Source organism: Varanus komodoensis, unplaced genomic scaffold (assembly GCF_004798865.1).
Source record: "Varanus komodoensis strain SLA01 unplaced genomic scaffold, ASM479886v1 scaffold7_3, whole genome shotgun sequence".
Classification (NCBI taxonomy): Eukaryota; Metazoa; Chordata; class Lepidosauria; order Squamata; family Varanidae; genus Varanus; species Varanus komodoensis.
This window is the reverse complement of record NW_025336480.1, coordinates 24,910,170-24,927,375: the sequence shown is the minus strand read 5'-3', so window position 1 is coordinate 24,927,375 and position 17,206 is coordinate 24,910,170. Positions and strand designations below refer to the sequence as shown.

At 40.9% G+C, this 17,206-nt stretch overlaps 1 protein-coding gene across 7 annotated transcripts in view; it reads left to right on the top strand.

The window, feature by feature from the left end:
* The window catches only part of SPTLC3 (serine palmitoyltransferase long chain base subunit 3), a 106,801-nt gene that overhangs the window by 44,447 nt on the left and 45,148 nt on the right, over positions 1 to 17,206 (top strand). For all 7 annotated transcript variants that reach the window (XR_006417020.1, XR_006417018.1, XR_006417022.1 and 4 more), the window contains exons 4-6: positions 1,678 to 1,826; positions 10,332 to 10,456; positions 13,846 to 13,939. Coding sequence is in view for 2 of the 7 variants with exons in the window: in XM_044454306.1 (XP_044310241.1) it covers positions 1,678 to 1,826; positions 10,332 to 10,456; positions 13,846 to 13,939 (368 nt within the window). In the remaining 5 variants the exon portion in view is untranslated. The remainder of the gene's footprint in view (positions 1 to 1,677; positions 1,827 to 10,331; positions 10,457 to 13,845; positions 13,940 to 17,206) is intronic.

The window sequence follows — 17,206 nt, the reverse complement described above, 5'->3', positions numbered from 1 at the left end:
CTTCCACGGGTATATTATGTTATTTAGAGAAGCTGACATTTCTGTCAGGAATTTGCTATTGACACTTGTTTTTATTTTCTGCCTGAGAACTTGGTAACTCCATACCCTTCAGTTTGCTTCTTTCTGAATTATTTACTTATTTATAATTGTTATAAAACATCAGTGAACATTGCTTCCTCCTCCCTTGCATCACATTTCTACCTTATCCCAGTGGCCCCACTAATCTTAAGAAACAGGAAGCAGAAAACTTCTGTTCATAAAATGGAGTGAGCAAGTGAGTGTACATACCTGCACTGTTAACCAGATTACAGCTACTACAGCACTGCACAATTTTGAAGCCCAAGCTACCTCACACAAAACAGGAACACAACACAGAATCCATGTTGTTTCTCTGGAACTAATCTTTGCTGCAGGGATATGTAGGTTTACTTCATTTGTTTCCTGACTAGATCCAAGATCTACCAACTGGAGCCAAATATTTGTATAGTGGGTCAGTGGGGCAGACATAAAGTTAGGATTAAAATTTAAACAAACTTTCAGCTCAGGAACTTGTTTCCATTGCCAGAAATGAGGTTTCACCTTTTTTCCCAGGAAAAATCCAGTCCTGGTTCTCCCTGCACTTCACAAATTTTCTTTGTTTCAAAAGTGAGAGAGAGTTTCTACTGCTGCTATTGTTAAAGGGTTGAAAGCCAGAAACCTTTGTTGCAGGTGACCAAGTGATATTCTAGTCAATCCCAACCTACCTTTGGCACATTCCTACACACTCTGACATATGAAATGTTGTCACATTTGGCACACTCTGACAATATATGAAAAAGAGGACATAAGAAGTGGTTTTTAAGTTATTTAAGGAGCAGTCCCAATGTCCTTTCAAGAAAAGGTGGCTGAGGGGCTGTTAGATGTTGTGAGTCTTTGTCTACATCGTGAATGGGTTATCCATCCTGGAGGTCTCCTACAGTGGAAGGCACTGTTTTTGCTGCAGTGATACAGACTGAAAAGGGATGGATCGGGAGATACTTTGGATCCAGCAGTTCCAAAGTCCCCTCATTCTGTGGGCATGCCTCTGGAGTTGGGTCTGGCTGGGACTATACCAGTCCTGGGACTTGAAGAATTATTTTCATGCTGAAAACAAATGGGAGGGGAAATAAACAAATGGAAAGATTCAGGGACTGGAAAAAGAGGGGGAGGGGGAGGGGAGTTGCAGTTTGCTACTTTCTATCTGGGTGGCATGAGCCTGGCAGGGATTAGGAAGTGATGGTACTTCCACCAGTAATTGTCTTTTCCCTGCCAACATAGGGTGACTCTGAGAATTTAATAAATTCTTTATCAAGCTAGAGGGGATTGTCTCTGCCCAAACTATATAATTGCATGGAGTTTTTCCCTCTCTACTAGAAAAATGTTTCCTAAGGATTTATATACATAGGAGAGCCACTATGGACCATCCAGTGTACTTCATATAGGTGGAAAAATAGATTTCATTTTTTTCTTGACATTTAGTCACCTCTTAAGAAAGCCATTTTCAAATATACTCATTTGTGACCAGTTTTATTAAGGAAGGTAAAATAATGGCAAGGACAATACATAATCCTTTACATGGTGTAGTTTCCTCTTGCTAACCTTCTTCTGATTCATAGTGTTTTTAAGTTAAATATTATTTGTATTTTTTTCCTTAACTAGATTCACTGGAAGGACAATCAAGAATATAATCAACATGGGCTCATATAACTACCTTGGCTTTGCAGAAACTGAGCATAATGCCTTAAAAACTGTGAAAGATGTGTTATATAAATATGGCACAGGAGTATGTAGTACCAGACAAGAAATGGGTAAGGAGAATGTATTTTTCATTTGCTACCTAGATGGCGCCACTTATAGCTGAAAATCCAATTTTGGATTCCAATGTGTTGTTTAACGGAATTTTATCATCATTGCAATGTAAAATTAAAATAGTTAACCTGCAAATTCGCTGCTGCATTTAAGTACCTATCTACCCATGCCTGAAGTTGTTAAACTGTGAGTAATTGTTTGGTTAAATAGTACTATTTATGCATGTATTTGCCAGCATTATATTCTGAATTCTGGGGACACAAGGCTTTAAAGAGTTGCAAAACAGAGAAGGCGTTTTGTGTGTGCTGGATTCAATCTTAAAATGTTGTTCTCATTTACTCTTCCCCTAATCAAAAGCAACTTAAGTATGAAGAGAGGCCAGGGAATCAATGGTCAGCATGGTTGGGTAGCTGCCAAGGACTCAGAGTTTTAGAAGTATCCCTTCCTGATGCTAAAGCAGCTGTCACCGTTCTCTCCCTCACCCTTCCAGTTGGCTCTGCTTGATGAACAGAGGTGCCACACCTATGACTGCAGGTCCTGCAGTGCCCCATTGTAGAAGAATGCACTGCCTTTGTAAGTGGTCATGAGCAGTGAGAGCACAGGGTGGTCTTAACATACCTTTGTGCCTCAATGGCCCCAAAAGCAGCAGTTTAGATCACTGCTACTACATAGGTAAGTTTTTTAAAAAAGGAAACCTGAAAGTTCAGCTGATTGGGTACCACTGTGCTTTACTAATGGGGCTTACTAACTCAGAGGTAGAAGAATAAATTAATTTGAAGTGTTTTTGTTTTTAAACCCTGGAGTGGAAGGAAGGGAGAACAGGCTTCAGTATGCAAATAGGCAGCTTCTACAGGTGATCAGCATGGGTGGATGTGGATCCTTTGGGGAGCATGTGGCAGATTAGCAGGATGCTTTTTAGCAGCAAGAGACACTGTGACAGTAGGACACCATTGGCAGCAGCACTACACCAACAGCACAAAAGAGTCTGGCATCACCTCTGTATAAATTTATTTATTTATTTATTTAAAATATTTGTATGTTGCCCAATTGTGCCACAGCACCTCTGGGCGGCTCACAACACAAAAACACAATAAAACATAATAAAAACCATAACATATTACACATTAAAAACAAGAATAAAATACAGTAAAACATACAAAACAAAGGTCTATGGCAGTGATGGTGAACCTTTGGCACACATGCCTGAAGGGGCACACAGGGCCCTCTGTGTTGGCACGAGATGGCCCCAGCAGTCATGCGCATATTCGGAAAGGAGTAGCAGCGCCAGGCAATGACGATACTCATTAGCCACGACTCGCCAAGCTTTCACATGGCCGGTCAGTGAGCTGCCGGGGATTTGCTTGGACTGTGATTTTAGCAGAAGGTAGGAAAGGTAGGAAATACAGTCAGGTAGGAAATACACTCAGATTCCTTTTTCAGGGCTGGCCAAAAGCTGGTGGTCAGTGGAACATTGCCCCCTTGTGCTGATGGTCAGCAAAATCAGGTTTTATTGCAGTGTTGGCACTTTGCGATAAATAACTGGGTTCTGAGTTGCAGTTTGGGCACTCAGTCTCTAAAAGGTTCACCATCACTGGTCTATGGCAATTAGTTATTAAAATGTTTTTTTAAAAAGGAAGGTCTTCACCTGGTGCCGAAACGAAAATAAGGAAGGCATCAGGCAAATCTCCTTGGGGAGACAATTCCAAATATGGGGAACAGCTGCAGAAAAGGCCCTCCTCCTAGCAGCTACCCCTCTCCCCTCCTTAAGGGATGGCTCACACAGGAGGGCCCCCTGCATAGATCTCAAAGGCAGGTAGGCACATATGGGTGGCGGTGTTCCCTAAGATAACAGGAGCCTAAACCGTTTAGGGCTTTATATGTCAACACGAGCACCTTGAATTGGGCCCAGGCCACCATTTGTAACCAAAGATCTTTCGATACAGGTGTTATGTGGGCCGCCCTAGTGGCTCCAGTCACCAACCGAGCAGCCTTGCTGGACCATCTTCAAGGGCAGGTCCACATAGAGTGCATTACAGTAATTTTTTGGATGTTACCAGTGCATGGGTGACTGTTCTCAGGCTCTGTCTGTCCAGGTAGGAACAAAGGTGGTGTATCCTCTGTAGCTGGAGAAAAGCACCCCTGGACACCAAGCTCACCTGATATTCCAGGGACAAACCTGGGTTCAGGAGCACCCCCAGACTGTGGACCCCTTCCCTTAGGGGGAGTGCAACCCCATCAAGGACAGGGCAATGCCTTCCAACCTGTCAGATGACCCCCCCCCCTACTATCAGCAGCTCCATCTTGTCAGGACTGAGCCTCAGTTTATTGACCATCATCCTGTCCATTATCAAGCTCAGACACCGGTTCAGGACAGTGACAGCCTCACGTGGATAAGATGTAAAAGAGAGGTAGAGCTGAATATAATTAGCATATTGCTGAGTCTTCAGCCCAAACCTCTGGATGACCTCTCCCAGCTGCTTCATATAAATGTTAAAAAGCATGGGAGACAGCACTGAACCCTGTGGTACCCCATGATGCAACTGCCATGGTGCAGAGCACCAGTTCCCCAGGACTACCTTCTGCACTCGGCTGGCCAGCCAGTTAGGAACAGAACCACTGCAAAGCAGTGCCTCCAACCCCAACCCCAGCCAACCTGTCCAGAAAGACACCATGGTTGATGGTGTTGAAAGCTGCTTGGAGGTCAAGCAGAACCAACAGGGTCACACTCCTCCTGTCCCTCTTCCTGCACAGGTCATCATACAGGACGACCAAGGCCATCTCTGTTCCAAACCCAGGCCTAAAGCCCAAATGAAATGGATACAGATAATCCATATGGTCTCACAACTGCCTGCTTTAAAAGGCCAGGGACCACTCCCTATCTTAATGAGGCATTGACAGCCTCCTGGACCTATTGACTGGCCCACTATCCTGGCCAATGGGTACAGGCCAACCCCTGGCCCACTATCATTAACACTTAGGAGCAGCAATCATTCTCCAGAGTTTCAGGCAGTTTTTCCAGCCCTACCTAGAGATGAGAAAGATTGAACCCAAGGCATACTGCATGCAGTACATGTGACCTGCCCCTGAACTACGTCCCCTTCTGAGCATCCGTTTGTCAAGCTGGTTTATATCTTACTTCATACTGACAGGAATGGTATATTAAATATACAGAAGGATCTAATTACTGCTCTTGAACTTACTTTCTACACATGCATGCACACATGAATGCAGAGAGAGAGAGAGAGGGAGAGAGAGACTGTAGTCTTTTTCCACATCCGAGTAGGTCCTTTTTTTGCATTGTGACATGCTGCCCAAAGATGCGCTTTATGTAGCCTGTTGTTTGTGACAGTTTTTCTGTGCAGAAAAGCAAGACCACTTCTAGTTTTAAAGCAGCTGCTTTTATGAGATTTAGCAAGGCAAAACATCTAATAACAGCCCAGTTGGAAATCTTCAGAGCAGCTTCCTTATTGCTTCATCATATTTTAACAGGTGCTACAGAGGCTAGAGAAAACCAAAATAATGTTAGGATGATTAACACAGTTAATGAGGGGTTGCAACCTCTTGCTGGCATTATTAGGTCCATAGTGCATGTGCATGCATCTGCAGTTGCCTTGCCTGCTGCCTGAGGTCAAAGCCATATAATCCATTTTTGCTCCCTCTTTCCCCATGCTGCATCAAAGGAAAGGCTGTTATCAGCTCTATATTTCATACAAGGACAACAGAAATACATTCTGTCTTAAACTGGCTCTTTAGAGACTGCCTTCCCGTGTCAACCTATGCATCTGGAGCTTGCACATATGATTAAGAGATTACAAGCATTGTGTATTCCTTTCACTTTCCTCTGGGGTGTTTAATCTTGGTTAATGCTGCTGAAGGTTCCCTCTAATTTCTTGAAGCAGATGAATGAGTCCTAGTAGGCATGAACATTTTGTTTATTTGAAATATTTTATGCTGTTGCTCAGCTAAAAAGACTCCCAGAACAATTTACTTATACTTAGCCTGCCCACAGGCTTACAGTCCAAAAAGATGTGATACTGAAGGAAAAAGAAATGGGGATGGAAGAGGAAACAAATTAATTCTTTTAGCAGGGCTGGTGGAATGTCCCTGCTCTATTATTTATCACCCTCAGTTCAGTCAACCAATGATAACAGTAGAGAGAGAAAGAGCCTTCATGAGGGAAATTATAGTTTCATATCTGTGCTAAGTCCCCTTTACAGCCACACTAAGGAAGCCAATTTTCCCTTGGTTCATGTGAACATGGAAAGCAAAGTGGGCACTGTTGTGTTTCTTTAGCCAAGTACAAGCAAGTTGTTACAATTGTTATTAACTCAAACAAAAAAAAGTGAAAAGGTTGAAATAACTTGGGAATACAGACATTTCACAATTTAACTATTAAATAATAGTTTTTTAAACTGATCAAATGCACTGGTAGTATCAGTCCCATGCCCAAAAGTCGTGATGAATCCACGCAGAACAGTTTATAAAATAGATCCAAACATTCACATTCTCTTTATACAGATTGTAAAACTGCTTAGCAGGCATGGATGCAGAATGTTGCCATGTCCAGAACTAACTAATTTCAGTTGCTAGGAAAGCTGTGGATTCTGCTTTCAAATTTAGATTGTGCAGCTATCATTTATGATCAACTAATACACCAAGTTATTGACAAGTAAAATAAGCAGAGATATCCTGTTTAGTAAGTTCCTTCCATTGTGTATACACAATGATCAATAACAAAAAAAACCCCTACTTCCCCTCAGCATTTATAAATACCATCTCTGCTCTAGCACCCAGAGGGAACTGCTGACTGGCTTTGTGTGACACACAAAACCATTGTAGGTTGTCACTTTGTATGAGCTCAGACTGTTCTCCACTAGGTGATTGCCTGAGGGCAGCAAACTACTCTGGCAACCCATGTCTTGTTCTGTAGGTTGCTGTGCCCCCAGTGGGTTGTCTTGTCATCCAAACTCAGCTGACCAATCCCACTGTGGGTACAGGAAAGTAACAAGTGAGCTGCTTAACAAGAATGACATACCCGCATTATATTTCTTCCAAGTTCACCCAAGTTGTTGCCAGTGACAGCTGTTCAAGCACTACTTTGCAGCAATGATCACTGGCTTGATCTCAGTCCATGCTGACTGTAACCCCTTTTGTGATCACTGCAACTTTTTTCCCCTTCAACCTTTTTCTTCCTTTTTCCTTTTTGCAGATAAGATGTGTGCAAATGTTTTAATTACATGATTTTTATTATTTTGGGTTACATTTTCTGAGTTGTGCAGGTACATATCTCCCACTTATCCTGAATGTGCAGCTCTTTCTCATCTGTGCCCTGAATGGGGACTCCTATCAAAGTTTAGGGTGCACCATCCATAGACATTGACAAAGTAAGGCTACAAATAGGTTGGGTTGTTGCTTTACTTCTCATTTGAAGCTGAATTAGGCCTTTCATCCCCACCCAGAAGGTCTTGTCACATACCTTCCAGTGATAAGATCTGGTTAGTGTCTCATAGTTTTGCTTGAATAACTCACCTACCACCCACAGAGGTTCCACTCTAATTAGAAATGTACAAAGTGAAAGGGCTGGTCTTGTACACCCTTGTCAATCAGGTTTGCCTTTTGCAAAATGGAATGAAGACTTGATTTTCATTGTGATCTAGGAGCTGTTGTCCTACAGATAGGGCTGCATATTTGCTAGGGAATGCTTGGTTTGTCATCTTGATTTGCTGTAATCTCATGAAGGTGATCTGGTTAATTGCAGGAAAATAGCAATGATACTAGATTAGTTCATTCAAGCAGCCTGAAGTGATTAGCTAATATGTCACATAATAATCCAATCGATAAATTATAACTTCTAATTCAAAAAGTAAATTTAAATTGCCAGAAATGTTGATGCTATGTAGGGAAATCTTGGCTAAAATTTTATTCTACTATTCCAAGATTTAATGCATTGGCTTGGATCCAGGATAGCCCTCCTGTAAACAAGCTACTGTTTGTTACATAGCTACTAATCTGCTAATCCAACAGAGGCTCCTGTTCATAGAAAAAATATCATTTCCCATTTTGTTATGGAGGGCTCTCTGACTTTCCAGAACAATTTTTCAAAAAAGGGAAAGAAACAATAGGCAAAAGTCAACTTATTCCCTCCTCCCTCCATTATATGAATTCCCCTCCCTCACATCCACTGAGTATCTGATGGACAGAACCCTGCTTATGGATTCAACTGGAAATAATAACTTTACTAATTGGTATAGTTATGGAATGTAAATGTCAAATATATTTTGTTTTTTATTCAAACAATTATTATCAATATTCAGTTCTGGAGACAGGAGCTGCCAAAAACTGTACCCTAAGCTGCTCAACTAGCTTTGCCAACTAGCTTTGCCAGTTGAAAAAATCCTTGCCATTTGGAAAACATCTTGCCAGTTGAAAAACTTGACAGAGAATATCATCAATGCAGAAGTAAATAATAAGAAAGTTTATTATCTGTACTTAGTATGCAAACTTCAGCATCATCATATAGAAAATGCCTTTTTTGAGGGAAATAGTCAAGAAAATAAGCATCTCTCGCATTTAGTTGAGGAGGAATGAATTGAGGTCTATTCAGGTCATACCTGAACATGAAGAATTCAAGGTTCCCTCAGACATTGGTAACCGGAAAAGAGTTCTTCCTCAGTTTTGCTTCCTGTATTTATTTGTTAGATTTATATCTCACCCTTTTTCTTACAAATAACTCAAAGCAGCTTACATCATTCTCCCTCTGCTGCTCTCAATCTTATCCACACAACAACAACCCTGTAAAGTAAGTTGTGCTGAAATCTGTGACTGGCCCAATGTCACATACTGCCTATATATAGAATGCCCAAACTAGAAGTTTCACTTAATTCAAAATCTGGTGATTTTCCAGTGTAATGTGGAGATATCTTATTTGCCCAGGCATTTCAGCATGCATTACACCTGACTTTAATTGATATGATATTATTTCTATATAGATTTTCTTTCAGTTGTGCTTCTGATGCTTTCTTTATGGCTTTTAATAAGATGTGGTTTTAGCTTTGCTGTATTGTTTTCAGTTCTTTAAGTCCCTCCAGGATTATTCTGAAGTATGGCATCCACTCATTTAAATGAATAGCTAAATTAAATTTGCATGGTATTTTTTCACCCCATATTTCTGCCTATCAAAAAGAGTGAAATGTGGGTTGTTAAGTGAATAGTAAAGCCAGTATAACAGAGGTCAGGCAACTTGTGGCCCTCCAGCTGTTTTGGCCTAAAATTTCTAGCATCTGTCATCATTGTCTATAATGTAGAACAAAATATCTGGGAACTGTTAAGTTGTCAACCCTCCCACATGAAATTACAGGTTCTTTTTCTCTTTTAAAAGAGTAAAATGGGTTTAAAAAAAACCCCTTCAGTCCAGAATCAGACTTCAACATTAGAGGTTAATGTAACCTTGATGGGTTTTCTGTGCATGATCCCTGCAGCACATGGGAGTTCTCCTCCCCAATCCCTCTAGGTACTACTTTTGGGATTACAGTCTTAATTCGAGAAGGTCCCGTGCAGTTATTTTCTTTGGCAGCTTCTTCCTCTTCTCCCTTTGTCATTCTTCGAAGAACAACTGTATTTTATTCCAACTTTGTCCCATACCATGCTAAAACCTGACACTATAGTCAAACAATTATTGCCCAGTCACTTGTATTACCTTTGGAGGCTATTCTCTGGTTGCCACAATAGTGTGATGGGTGGCTTCCAAAAAAAGAGCCTATACTGTCATGATTTCCACCCCACATCTTTGGAAAGCCCTTCCCATGGCAAGTTCTGTTTTGGTAAGTCCTCTACTGTTTGATTTTTTTTTTTTTTTTTTTTTTTTTGGTAATTGTAAACTGCCCCAAGGGAATTTGCTACTTAGGGGTATGGTCAAATTTAATAAATAAATCAGTAGGTAAAATTATTGTTTCCCCTCTTCCAGCCCATATTCCTAGTGCTCGCTTGGTATTCAAAAGCTATCCATGTATACAAGGCTGCACTACTGCCAGTCTCCATGGACTGCAGATATCAGTGAAGGAGAACTTATACACATTTAGCTGCCTGTTTGCAAATAGTCCTATGGACATCCACACTCAAAATGTGGACATCTGTAGTGACAGAACACTAATTCTGAACAGAATGGTTATTTTATATGTTGCTGTGCTTGCTGGTTAGTTTAATTAAAGTTGCTCTATCTCCTTTCTCAAATGTTAGGCTTCAGTGTCATAATAGGTCCTGGTTCACCTAACTATGGAAACACAACTCTGAAACTTAAGTTCTTGAATACTCCAGTATGCAGAATCTTTTCAGTTAACAGTCAATATGTCCAAGTAAAATTAGTTAGTATTCTCTCTATTTTTCTTAAATCTCATGCAAGTTCCCAAATAATCCGTTAGATATATCTTCATTTTGATATCTGCAAAGCAAACTATTCAGGAGATAATGATGAGAGCTTCTAAAATACTTTCAATTGTTTACAACAGGCAATCTTGATAAACATGTGGAGTTAGAAAATTTGGTGGCTGAATTCCTTGGTGTGGAAGCATCTCTAGCATTTGGCATGGGGTTTGCTACAAATTCAATGAACATTCCAGCATTGGTTGGGAAGGTGAGTGGAAAACAAGAATAACTCTGCTTATTATATCTCTCTGACAATCCATTTGCAGTGTGAACTTAATAACTTGTTTAATATTGGCTTTGCTTTAACAAACAAGTAAACTAGCGGTTCCACCAGGAGCTTCTCCAAGCCAGGTTTCACCAAGCCAAATACTAATTGAACAATAGTGTGTTCATTTTATTAGGCCTCAAGCAGGAAAAGTTTCTGGTGGGTAATACCAGTGATATGTGCTTGTTCCACGTCTTTTGTGTGTGCCTATAAGCATTTCTATAAAATAAGACCACTGCAGTAAACCAGTGGGGTCATTTTATAGAAGTTTATGGAGTTTGCTTGCATGCTTCCATAAGGATTCTGTGGCTACTTTTGGAAACAGGAATTTGGACAAAGACTCTATGTTTAATGCAGCTGGGCTTTTATGTTCTTCCTGGTTGGTTAATAGTGTTCAAGACAATATTTGTTACTGAACGTAACTTGTTATTGTATGTGCAAAAGCTTTTATTTATTTATTTATTTATTTAAAACATTTCTGTGCCGCCCCATTCACCGAAGCCTTGGGGCGGCTCACAACATAAATTAAAATATAATGCATTCAAAATGTAAAACAACAATATAAAATAAGTCGCCCTCGCCAGATAAAATAAGCAAATAATATTAACAATTAAAATGACATTTAAATAAAAAGGTCTTCACCTGGCATCGAAAAACAAATAACGACGGCACCAGGCGGACCTCTTTGGGGAGCGCATTCCATAGCTTGGGCGCCACCGCAGAGAAAGCCCTCCTCTGAGTACCTACCCTCCTAATTTCTTTCCTGGAGAAGGGCCTCTCCCGCAGATCTCAAGGGGCGGGCGGGCATATATGGATGTAAGCGCTCCTTCAGGTAACCAGGACCCAAGCCGTTTAGGGCTTTATAGGTCATAACCAACACCTTGAATTGGGCCCGGACTTCAATGGGAAGCCAGTGAAGCTGACGGAGGACTGGAGTCATGTGAACATAACGCCCAGTCCCCGTCAGCAGCCTGGCAGCTCTATTTTGAACCAATTGAAGTATCCGGACCGTCTTCAAGGGTAGCCCCATGTAGAACGCATTGCAGAAGTCAAGGCGGGAAGTCACCAGCACGTGTGTCACTGTCGCCAGGCAGTCATACTCCAGGTAGGGGCACAGCTGATGGATCAGCTGAAGCTGAAGGAAAGCGCTCCTCGCCACTGCTGTCACCTGAGCTTCCAATGAAAGCTCTGGGTCGAGGAGCACTTCCAGGCTGCGGACCTTCTCATTCAGGACTAAGTTCAATTCACCCTCTCCAAAGCCCGATCCGCCAACCAACAGGACCTCCGTCTTGTCTGGATTGAGCTTCAGTTTATTGGCCCTCATCCAGCCCATTACCTCGGCCAGGCAGTGGTTCAGTACAGCCACTGCCTCACCTGGATTGGTGGAAAATGAGAGGTAGAGCTGGGTATCATCAGCGTACTGATGATTCCGCAGCCCACACCTCCTGATGACCTCTCCCAGTGGTTTCATGTAGACGTTTAACAGCAAAGGGGACAAAATGGACCCCTGCGGTACTCCATGGCATAGCAGCCATGGTGCAGAGCCATACCACCTTCTGGAATCGGCCATTGAGATAGGAGCGGAACCACTGCAAAGCAGTGCCTCCGACCCCCAATCCCGCTAGCCTATCCAGAAGGATACCATGGTCGATGGTATCGAAAGCCGCTGAGAGGTCCAGGAGAACCAACAGGAATGCACTCCCCCTGTCCTTCTTCCTGCACAGGTCATCGTACAGGGTGACCAAGGCAGATTCAGTACCATACCCGGGTCTGAAGCCGGACTGAAATGGGTCCAGATAATCAGTTTCATCCAAGAGAGCTTGGAGTTGTCCCGCCACCACCCGCTCTAACACCTTGCCCAGAAACGGGATGTTGGCCACTGGTCTATAATTAGGGGCCATCTCTGGATCTAGTGACGCTTTCTTCAGGACCGGTCGGACTACCGCCTCCTTTGAAGGGGCAGGCACCCGACCCTCCCTCAGAAAAGAGTTAACCACTTCCTGTAAATCAAGGCAACAGACTGTTCTTGTGATGACACTTTAAAAATCTATTCTGGTTTGCTTGTGTACAGCAAATGAAATGTTTTAGGAATTTTATTTTTTGCATATCTGTGTTTTAAGATGAGTATTGATCATCAGAGGAAATGCAGTCTACAGAATATAATTTCAAGGGTCCCTTTTATTCATAGTAAAGTGCAACTTTCATTTGTTCAGCTTTTGATTTGATTGGATCCAATTTTATTTATTATATTACCTTCAGTAAAATTAGGAAGTAAGTTTGCTAGGTTTCGGACTGCAAATTCACTTCCAAATTTGCAGTTGGAACTATGTTAAAGTTTTTTTTTTCTTTAAAAGTGATGTTCAGATCTAAAACGAGATGGCTTAAGATTCAAGTCTTCAGTGTGTCGACAGCGGGGTGGGAAGCCCATAGATCAATTTTTTCAACTAAATTCAATTTTAGCAGAACCTGTGTAGTCCACTATACTGAAAGATGAGCTAAACTTCCCTTTACTTCTGTCAGGTCAGATAATGGTCAGTGTTTTAAGGCATTACTTCCACACAAAACACAGTTGTCCAAGACATAAACAAAGATACCGCCTTCCTTCCTGCAAGAGTGTTTGTTTTAGCTAGTAAAATTGATAACTCCTTGAAATCTAACCAAGACTTTTCCAACAACAAACATTAGTTAGGAAATGTTACAGTGGGTTGTGAGGTGGAGGGAAGCAGTGGTGACTGTTGAGATGCTTTGGGCTGCACACCCCCGTCAGCTTTAGCCAGCATTGGCAATGAGGATGGAGTATGAAAGTTTTTAGCCAAGATTGGTGGGCTACAAGCTTTACACAAAAAATAAAAGTGGTACATTTTTGATAGTTGCCTGCATCAGATAGGTCAAAAGCTGTCAGAAATCAGGTATGAGTAAGTATCAACAATATATGTTGGTTTGAACTTAGTCTGCAAGCTTATTATGCATCTGCTCTGTTTTCATTGTAACATCTTTAATATACTGTGCTTGTGCTATATTTTAGATCTTATGTTTTTTGTTTACTGCTCCATATCTTAGTAGGGAGGCTGGGCTGAAAATACATTTAATAAATAAAAATGTAATAATAAATAGCCAGCATTCTACTCTTTCTGTCTATAGAGTTGGGGAACCTGCAACCCTCCAGATGTTGGACAAATATAGAGATTGGAACGATCAGTACTTAGGGCTCATGGCTGATGGAAGTTGTGGCCCAATAACATCTGGAGTGCCACAGCTTCTCCACATATTAGTACAATTATATAACCTGGTGTATTTATTCTAACCTTGTAATTAATTATGTACTTTCACAGGGATGTCTTATTTTAAGTGATGAACTGAACCATGCTTCACTTGTTCTTGGTGCAAGGCTCTCTGGAGCCACTATCAGAATCTTTAAACACAACAGTGAGTATTTATGTTAGGCATTTTGAGTAAAGCATGATTCAAAGAAGTGAGGCTGACTTGTGCATCCTCAAAGGATCTTCTGTCACATATGGAGCTATTTCTCTGCAGATAATATGTTAACAATTCCATTAAGCTTAAAAAAACCAGTCTTCTGTTTTGCATGAAACAAAACTCCTCAGTTTATTCCCACTGGAGCACTTTTGGAAGAAGCTTTCCTGAAGATTTTCTCTGTTGTTAAATATTGGTTAACTCCTAACATTATCAGAAAATACATCCAAATACTTTATTTGAATGCCCCCTAACATTGACCTTTCAGTTAAACCTGTATGAGTGTATTGGAAAATGATATATTAAACAACCTGCCTGACTGACATGGTTTGGGAATTTTCTGGTATACCTGCAATAATGCACCATAAACAAGCTGATAAAGGCTGCAAATACATGAAAAGTAAGCTGCAAAGAAATACATTTTAACCAGGGTGTTTCCAGATTTTAACTGTGTTTATACTATATTTATTAATTTGTGTGAGCCATCCCAGGGCTATATAGCAAGGGGACTGCATACAAAAACTTTAAATAAATAAATAATAAAACCTATTTAGGCTGCAATCTATTCGCCTTTGAACTTGGAGGGTTACAGATACCCTATCCAGGGTATCCCTACCTCCCAACTTTTCCTACCCTGTGACTGCTGTTTTGGCCATCTAGCTGCAGCACTTTGAATGAGGAAAGAGGGAGGCTAGAGCACTATCACAGTACTTCATATCCTGGCAGCCTTGTCTCCTCCACTCCCTGCCTCCTGGAATACTTTCTTTACACCTTCTCAGAGGTTGCTATTATGAAAGAGAGACAACCTGCTTGGTTCTTTCCACGCTGTGAGGTGAGCATGGGGAACCAAACCTGGATACCCTGCTCCAAGGTCAGACCTCTGCTTGTGACTTCCAATCCTGGAATCAGGGCAAACCAATGGCCCCTTAAGTGCTGTGTGGGCATCGTGGGATCAATCTCTTATATTTATACCTAACTCTAACTTTGCAGCAGTATTTATGATTCCTCTAATAATGAATAACTGAAATGTGCTGTGCCCATGCAGTTTTTGTCCATGCTGTGGGCATTAAATAAATTTTATTATCCTATAAGTAGATTCACTTTTTACTAACACTTGTGAAAAAGCTGATGCACTATTGTTAGTTTATTTGTATTTTGGGTTGACTGAGAAACTGTTCCATTGTCTCATTAATCTTTTCTTTAAATGATCTAATAAGCCCAGCTACTTTAAAATGTATCATGTTGCTAAGAGAACTTAAACTAAAATGTATTTAGCTCTTCAGTTGATAGCCATGCATATAATGATTTAGACTTGGACCCAATTTAAACCAAATGTCAAGAAAGGCACCTCTCAAATTTTATTATGGCAGAAAGCCTTATTCACAAATCTTTCAGTGTGAACCTTTGAACCCAGAGAACCAAATCATTACAGGAACCACATCTCAAAAGCAGCCACTTGTATTAATATCCAGTTTATCATAACCATGATGTTCTGTTGTCTTTAGTTCCTCTCTGTCCTTATGAAAAATTTAAAGTTAGGTCAACAGTTAAAAAAGATTCCAGGGGGGTACTGAGTTGACATGGAAAAATTCAGGCAGAAATTTTTAATTCTACAGAATTTAAGGCCACTTTATGTAGGACCTTTTGTTCCTACATAACTTTGATAGAAAAGGAAAGGTTGCATGTGCAGAGTGCTTATGAGAGCTTTCACCAGAACAAGCACAGATGGAGCAGTTTCTATGTACATTGGGTACAGAAATCTCACTAAGACACTCTTGTTATATTTTTAGAATATAGTATGCATTTAAAACAATAGGAGATGTGAATCCTCATCCTTAGAGAATTCTTGATGATACCATGAGCATAGATATCCAATACCCAATAGATCTCTATCGTTTCTGATGGAACAGCCCAAAAGGCACTGAGACAATGGCCTAGTTAGCACAAAATGCTACACCATGGATTATGATATTCCTTCTTCTTGCTGTCTCCTTATCTGAAGAACCCAGTGGCCATGACTGAGCTGATGGTTGAAGCTGCAGGGCAGCACACCCTAGGAAACACAGCTAAGGACCCATTTATTCTACTACAGTGGTTCTCAACCTTTCCTTCACCATGGACCCCCTTTAAATACCTTTTGTGGCCACAGATCACCAAGACTTTACTCAAGATTTAAAGGACTAGTCTGCATCAAACATTTATTTCAATTTTCTTATGAAAGGCCTTCAGATTTGGAGAGAAGGGGAAATAAGTTAATCTGTTAACTTTATTGTAAAAAGGTGCTTGGCAGCTTGCTTGCTGATCAATGCAGAAACCATGATTTTAAGCTACCTCATAACACACACTGTGGTATTTGCTTGTCCTCAGGACCTGTACACGTGAAGCCAATCAACAGATATTCCTTGCTATAACAATGGTACTTTTTTAAATAACTGGAACCCTTACTTTGCTTTGAACAGGATGTACCCTCATCGATATCATCAGTTCCCTTACATTTCAGATTCAGCCAGCGATCCATCCTAAGGCTAAACTGAAATGCATTGTCATGAAATCCACTGAAGCAATATCAAAAAACCACCTTAATGAATGATAACCAAATGGTTAGCAGAAAGCGAAGAAGATTATGAAATCAGTCTGAACGCTCACTCACACTGACCATGACTGAGTCGTCTTTCTCTGCCTCATGGTCTCTGATTGCCTGCACAGTAGCAAGAAATGTCACGTGCTTTCTCTCTGCCACTCAGAGTCATTCACTTGCATGTTCTCAGCATGTGCAGAAATACCAAATGGAGCTATTTGCCATCAGACAGCTACTCTCATAGACAATTTATACCTCAGATTGTTTTTAATTGAAGCAATAGGTTAAAAAAGCAAAGTTTTACAAAACAACATGGAAAATTAAGATCATCTTCTATTTCCCATTCCCTCTTGCTTTCATTTGTTCACTCATTTGTTCATTCAAATTTAACTGCAAAAACCATAACATTTCTTCAAGCCTTGCAAACCCCCTATGACAATATTGTCCCCCCCAGGGTTCCATGGACCACAGGTTGAGAACCACTGTTGTACTACATATACAAGTTGTGCAAGTTGTCCTGTACAGGTTCTCCTTGTTCCTTCATGGAAGAGAAGCTGCCCACAAGATAATCTGCGAAAGTTTAACACCTTCCCTCATCATTTTCCCTGCTCTATCCATGTGTGTTGTGGAAGAGTACTGTT